General features: G+C 32.9%; 1 protein-coding gene across 2 annotated transcripts; it reads left to right on the top strand.

The window, feature by feature from the left end:
• The first annotated feature begins 1,078 nt into the window (after positions 1-1,078).
• On the top strand, positions 1,079-5,571 carry LOC107644000 (uncharacterized). 2 transcript variants are annotated; one of them, XM_016347765.3, is made up of 7 exons: positions 1,079-1,588; positions 1,675-1,761; positions 1,864-2,043; positions 2,926-3,096; positions 3,670-3,903; positions 4,014-4,102; positions 4,560-5,571. In XM_016347765.3, exons 1-7 carry the CDS (start codon positions 1,489-1,491, stop codon positions 5,400-5,402), a joined length of 1,704 nt encoding a protein of 567 aa, XP_016203251.1. In that variant the 5' UTR covers positions 1,079-1,488; the 3' UTR covers positions 5,403-5,571. The 2 variants fall into 2 exon arrangements, with proteins under 2 accessions (XP_016203251.1, XP_020980062.1); XM_021124403.2 differs by lacking the exons at positions 1,079-1,588; positions 1,675-1,761 and adding an exon at positions 2,443-2,577 and having other exon boundaries at positions 1,911-2,043.
• The last annotated feature ends 1,826 nt before the right edge of the window (positions 5,572-7,397 follow it).

The raw sequence follows: 7,397 nt of genomic DNA, 5'->3' as shown, positions 1-7,397 counted from the left end.
ATATTTGATGGTGAGAGATTATTTGACAACATAAAAAAGTTATAATTAAAAATAATAAAATATAAGTATTTATAAGTATAAAAATATAATCATTTAAATAAAAAGATATTTATAGTATGATTTAAATCGATTTTAAAAAATCGATATTTTTTGTTACTAGTTAAATTGAATTGGATGGTCTATATCTTATACAAATTTTATATTTTAAATTATAAAATTAATATATTAAAAAAATATATTTTTAAATTTTTCTAGTTATCCATAAAAATGATTTTTTTTTAGGTGGGAACCACGTCTAAGCAAACTACTTCTAGCAAAAAAAAATGGATTTGCCTAATTAAAGATGCTTTATTTGTTTTGGAAACTAAAAAAATTATTTTAATTTATTTCAAAAAAACTCCTCTAAAAAATATTGAGTAATACCTCAAATCAATTTCAAAAAATTTTTTAGCGAGACATTTTAGTTTTCAACAAATTTTAATCACCAAATCAGTTTTTTAATTTTTATTTTATTAGACAAATCAATTTTTATATTATATTACTCGTTTATATTAAGAGAGTGTATGTCTTTTACTAAATATTGATAGGGTTTAATTTGTTTATTATTTTTTTTATCAAAATTTGAAGTGAAAATTGATATGTCTAACAAAATAAAAGATTAGGAAATAAAATTTGTTGAAGATTAAATTATTCTTCTAAAAATTCTTTGAGACTGATTTGGGATATTAATAAAAAGTATTAAATGATAAAAAAATATACTTAATAATATTAATATCAATTAAGAAAACAAAAATAAGAAATTTCACTCCTTTATATGAAATAAACAAACTGCTTGATTGAACCAACTAAATAGAGAACGCAAAGCCACATTGGGGGCCATCATTAACTAGTACATAAAAACTACGTAAATATGTAATGCATATTGTGCATTATCAGATTGAACCTGAACTCTTCCACTCAAAATATTTAATAAAAGGAATGGAAATCAATAGAATTTCCCTCCAGAAACCAATCAAATCAAAATAATTGCAAACTTTGTATAAGTATTAAACTTTAACATCTTACTCCTTTTTTTGGCTTTACCCTTTTTATACCATGGGACCGAAAACTTGAACTGAGAAATAAACTCGCACATTCAAGTTTTTGTGGAGATAGACATGTACAAGTACAAGATATACTAAAAGGACACGACAATCAATAAACACAAATTCTATATGATTGCATCTCACCATCAGTTCTACAATCTGCCTCCTCTGCAAAATCTGAATCCTCCTTTTTAGAGTATTCTCTCTTGATTGTTACGTTTTCTTGTGAATGTCGGTTCGTGCTGATTCATGTGAAGAAGAATACTACATTGATGCCCTTTGTCTTCTCTTTCTCTAATAATACTTTATTGGAATTTAATTTCATAAAAAATGCGCACCTTATAGCTTAGCATATATAATACACATATGAGTATGTAACATTTGATAAAAATAAGGAACAAGAATGGGTTATAGGAGGAGTTGGCTTTTTCTGATTTTTTCTTTGGTGATTTTACCTGCTACCCTCTTCTCTTCAGCTTCAGCAGCACCACTACCACCTGCTAGTAAGTGCAACAATTCTTAATTTCTTTTGAAAAATTCTTGTTTTGTTGTTTTGTTCTATGGGAATTCATGTGACAACATCATGCAGAGATTGTTACTGGCTTTGTGTCCAATGCGGTTTCGGCGCTTGTTAAATGGCTATGGTCACTAAAATCCACATCTTCTAATAAACCAGGTATATATACAGAGTGGTCTTCAATTTCATTCCTTTGATGAGTTCTTTTTCTTTTTATTTTAAGATAGATATTTTCAATGGTTTAATTTCTGATCTTCATAGTGCAACAACATGGAAGGTCCATGGTGAAATTCGAAGGTGGCTACACTGTGGAGACTATATTTGATGGAACTAAGCTTGGAGTTGAGCCTTACTCAGTTGAAGTATCTCCAAATGGTGAATTCCTAGTTCTGGATTCAGAGAACAGTAATCTCTACAAGATTCCTGTCCCAATATCTCGATGTAAGCTTCTTTATTCTAAATGAGTCGTTGTTAGGTGCTTTCACCTTTAATCAATTTATACCAGATACGTTAAAGTGACATGGTTATAAATTTTCATTAATGACTTGTCATTCAAGCAATAATCGATGTGAACATTATGATTTTCAATAAGAGCACCTAAGAATTTTTCTACACAAAATGGGTCGCACAAACATTTTTTTTCATGTTAAATTTTGAAATTTATCTAAGTTTGAAGATTTTGTATACCTTCATAGCTTTATTCAAATTGTCATTCAATTTGGTTATTCTTGGTCTGCGATATTCATTTTTATTTTCAAGACAATGACAGAATTAAACAGCTATAGTGTTTAATCATTCTTGTGTCTTTTTTCTTCTTTGCTTCATGGTCCCAAAATACAGATTCATTCAACATTCAAGACAAGTGTATCCTTTAAGATTTTCTGCTGGTTAAATTTTTTTTCCTTAGTTTGTACGAGGACTTAACTTGTTGCATGGGAAACCTTTTGATTCAGCTGAGAAAAGCAAAGACGCTTGGTGAGCTTTTGTTAAGTGCAAGACTCCACTTTTTAAAGTACAATAATATACCTTATTCACAAATATAAAATAAAATAAAATATATTAAAGTAGTACAAATAAAGAGTATAACATATCTTTTAGCTGTACTACCCGTACAAAATAAAACTAAATCATGCATTACAATAAAAATAGGGAGGGAAGGTACTAGAAAATAAAAAAGATACAGAATTTACAACTATAGTCCTTCTTTACCTTTTTTTTTTTTCAATTTTTCCTGGTCCCTACAAATTTGATTTGTAATTTTGAGGTTCTTAAAGATAAATTTTTTTTTTTTTTATGGTTGATTAATGGAAAAAGTATATGCAGATGGCAGGCCCAAAGTTCTTGCTGGATCAAGTGAAGGGTATATTGGACACATAGATGGGAGACTTAGAGACGCCAGAATGAATCACCCTAAAGGGCTTACAGTGGATGACAGTGGAAATATTTACGTTGCTGACACTATGAATATGGCCATCAGAAAAATCACTGATCAAGGTATAAACTAGGATTTACGTTCTAAATTTTACATATGCATCAAAATAGTTAAAATAAGTTAGTCAAGTAGTTAGTTCACTCATTTAATTAAGTAACTGTAGGGAGTTTGAATCCTATCTTGTGCATATAACAATTTATTGGTCAACGACATACCTTTAAATGTTAAACATAAATGGTAACCGGTTTGAATCTAAAATCGTATGATCTAATAAATTATCACAGTAAATTGACTTATTCAAAATTATAATATCAAAAGATTTTATGAGTTAATCAGAGTTTTAACTACCTTAATATAAGCACAAACATAAATTGACTTATATGTGTTAATGTTGCAAGTGTGAGAAATAGTGTATGAAATTAGTTTTATATTGAAGAAAGTAAAGTAAAAAGAGCGAAGAATTTATAAGATGAGAGACCCATTAATTTATTACTTTAAGGTTTTGAATTGGAGTTGTCTTTAAGATAAGACATGTGTACCACAGGAGATTGGTGTTCATGTTTTTCTCTTCTAGGTTTACCAAAAATTTGGTTACTAGCCTCTGTATTTACAGTGATTTTATAATATGCATGAAGGGGTTACAACCATTGCGGGTGGTGGAAAATGGGGGCAATCAAGAGGGCATGTTGATGGTGCAAGTGAAGATGCAAAATTTTCAAATGATTTTGATGTAAAGTATGTTGGTAGCAGCTGCTCCCTTTTGGTGGTGGATCGTGGAAACCAAGCAATTAGAGAAATTCAACTCCACCATGATGATTGTAATACTGATTCTTCTTCTTCCGATGACTATGATGCTAGTTTCCACTTAGGTATCACTAAACAAACCTTATTTTTGGTATTTTTCGGGTGGGGAGTGAGATTGGGAATTTATTTTTTTATATATATTTATGTTTTTAATATTTTGATATAAAAATTGTAGGAATAGTGGTGCTTCTTGCTGCTGGATTCTTTGGCTATATGCTAGCATTACTGCAGTGGAGAGTGAGAGCAATGTTTTCTTCTCATGATGTAAGTAAAACACATACATGTGCTAATGATTTTTCTTCTATTACATTATGCTCTGCTTTCACATTTACCATTATGACAATTTAGAATATTTATAAATTTCAGTTATCTTTTCTCTTCATGGTTAGAAAGTTTATTCAATTTTTCATAATTGCATTCATTTTTTCGTTCACCTGCTGCACTCATCCTTACTATGCAAATTCTTCCTGTTTGTTATTATTCTTTTTACATTTTTTTTTTCCGTAAGTAGAATGTTTACAAGGTCCATATTACAAAATTTTCACCCAAAAAATTATGGAAATATGCAATGTTTTAAATTATACTCTTGTCCCAAATATATTGCATTATAATAAATAGCTGCCAAAACTAACATTGATCGAGTAGTTAGCTCACCCGTTCGCTTAGTACTGACCCTATTAAACACGTTATAATCAGCATAATATTATTGTTTCATTTTCAGGATCCAAGGCCTCCATTAAGGAAAGGCACAGCACCTCCACCACATCAAAGGCTTCCTCCAAACTCAGTAAGGCCTCCATTGATCCCAAGTGAAGATGACGACGAATTCGAGAAACAAGAAGGCTTCTTTGTGTCCATTGGAAGACTCTTCCTCAACTCAGGCACATCCATGGCTGAAATCTTAGGTGGCTTATTCTCATCATCATCATCATCATCCAAAAGGAACAAATCTTCACAACTTCGTCAATATCATCATCATCCTCAATACCAACAACAATACAGGACCCATCATCAATCATGGCCAGTGCAAGAGAGCTATGTGATTCCAAATGAAGATGAACCTCCTCCACCATTAGAAACAAGAACACCAACACATAATAGAAAAACAACAACATACCCTTTTGTTACCAATAATAACAATGAGATTGAGAAGCCACAGAACTCGAAACCAATTAGGCCTAATACTAATTATTTGGACAAATGGGATGATGATAATAATGGAGGTGACTATGATGAGGGTGATCCTCAACATCAACATCAACAACAACAACCGCCACATCATCAATATAAGCATCCTAAGCTTCAGCACCATCAGATTCAACAACACCAGCAGCATCATCAAATTCAAACACGCTACTCTTCATCAACAACAACAGCCAACACCCCACAAGGCTACTACGAGCCGAACCGCGAGCCGAATGAGATCGTGTTTGGCGCAGTTCAAGAACACGATGGGAGGCGTGAAGCTATGGTTATAAAAGCTGTGGATTATGGGGATCCCAAGTACAGTCACCATAGTATTCGTCCCAGGTTGAATTATGTTGGTTACTCTCATGCTTATTGAGGACCATAGTTACTACAGCTATGTTTGTATTTTGTAACTTGATAAATAGTGGCTAATCAAACCATACATTACTTGCTTCCTAGTTAGGACTTAGGACACATTATTATTATTATTAGACAAGAAAATCAAAACCAGAATTAATTATAAATAAACAACGAAAGGGACACACAAGTCCTAAGTGTGCAAACAACAATAGAATTTCATGAGAGCTTCCTCGTTGAGGACAACTACCAGATGAAAATTTATTTACCCATTCCCAAATCACTTAAGCAACCGCATATTAAACCATCAAGCAGTGAAGTTCCGTTAGAATTTTATTATATTTGTCTTTTAATTTATTAATATAAAAATTAGTTTGGGTGATATTATAATTATTAAAGAATTGTATTAGTTAATTATATTGGCAGTTTTGTTAGTTTTATGATAGAGAGAATTGTTCATAAAAAATATATTTTAGATCTCTAATTCTAATCATTATAACACACATTCTGGTTCCATTCAAATTTAGTAGTTTAAGAATTTAAAATTTTAAATTTAGATTAAAAATTATTGTCAATAGCTGGAGGTAGTAAATTATTAATTTTATGAAATAACTAACATGTGGTATCAAAATAAAAAAAGTGGAGTGTTAGGGTCAGTACTTTTATTAAATTTTGGCCAACACTTAACCATTAAAAAAAAATTAAATGATTCTATACCATTAGATACAATTTCACACCATTAAAAATATTATTAATGATTAATTAATGACTAAAAACTATAAAATCTACTGACCCTAAACTTTCTCATAAAGAAATTGTTCTTGTCTTGTCATTTCAAAAATTAATCAATCTGCTGTCTCTGCAGCTATTTGATCAATTGTTTTTAAAAAACAAATGCATAATATGAATTTTGGAATAAAAGATAAAACTATTGTAATTAAAATTAACACACCATGAGAAGAAAAAATAATGAATAATATTCTCCAAAAAATCTTCTCAAATTATATAGTAGTTATTTTTCATATTGGCATAACTTTCCATAATTTTCATAAATTTTTATTTTTTGAATTAAAAAAAGGGAAAGAAAAGACGGCATGCAAGAAAACGATGAAACGACTGAATGATTTATACTAGCCGAATTGTAATTTTTTTTTTCCACGCTAGGTCATTGGATTTCATCACAATTTAAATAAACTTGATAAAAAATACAACCTTTTTTCAGGTTGGATCAGTGGATTTTACAATTCAAATAAACTTGATAAAAATACTGTTCGGTAGGTCGGTTACCGGACGGTTCGGATCGAGATTCAGAGTGATAGAAGGGGGCTCGTCTGGTCACTGTCTTCTAGTCTGAGAGGCACGAGGTCCCGAGTACTTTGTGTGAAGGGGGGTGCCACCTGCAAAGACACTCCGACGCTCTTGTCAGAATATGTGCAGGCGGAATAAGGGTGTGTAAGAATGTGACGTACCTCGGGGGAAGAGCCAATCTTCCCCTTATATACATGTCAGCAGTGGGCTCCCCTGGAGGGTAGGCCCATATTCTCAAGGACGCTGTCCCATAGCTGCGGGTGAGCCGTACGGGACGCGTGTCCGGGTCGGCTGGAGGGTGCGCGACCGGGTCGGGTGGAGCTCGGGTCGGGTTGACCCGCGAGAGTCCTGGGCCGGGCCGTAACAGTGCCCCCGACGCGCCAGTGAGGGTCGTGAGGGCGATCGGTGGCGCGTGATGTCCTTGATCGTGCGTTGTCGTTGAGTCGGCTGACCGTAAGAGGGGCACGTCTCTTGTGCGCGTGTCCCTTGGTCTGCTGAGGCGTTCGTTCGTTGCTTCGATCTTCGCGCTGAGCATTAAATGCTCATAATGGTTTTGAAAAAACTCCGCGCGTAAAGACCGTTTCGCCCCTGTTTTCTTTCGCGCTTCTCGTGGTGGTTTTTAAACAGTTTCTTTTTTCTTTTTCTCCCACTCTTGCCATTTTCATCATCTTTTCTCCCTGACATCCAAATTTTCTCGCCCGAGCTA

Source organism: Arachis ipaensis, chromosome B5, assembly GCF_059453495.1.
Source record: "Arachis ipaensis isolate K30076 ecotype BB chromosome B5, ASM5945349v1, whole genome shotgun sequence".
NCBI lineage: Eukaryota > Viridiplantae > Streptophyta > Magnoliopsida > Fabales > Fabaceae > Arachis > Arachis ipaensis.
The sequence above is the reverse complement of the archived record's forward strand: the minus strand, read 5'-3'. Positions and strand labels throughout refer to the sequence as shown.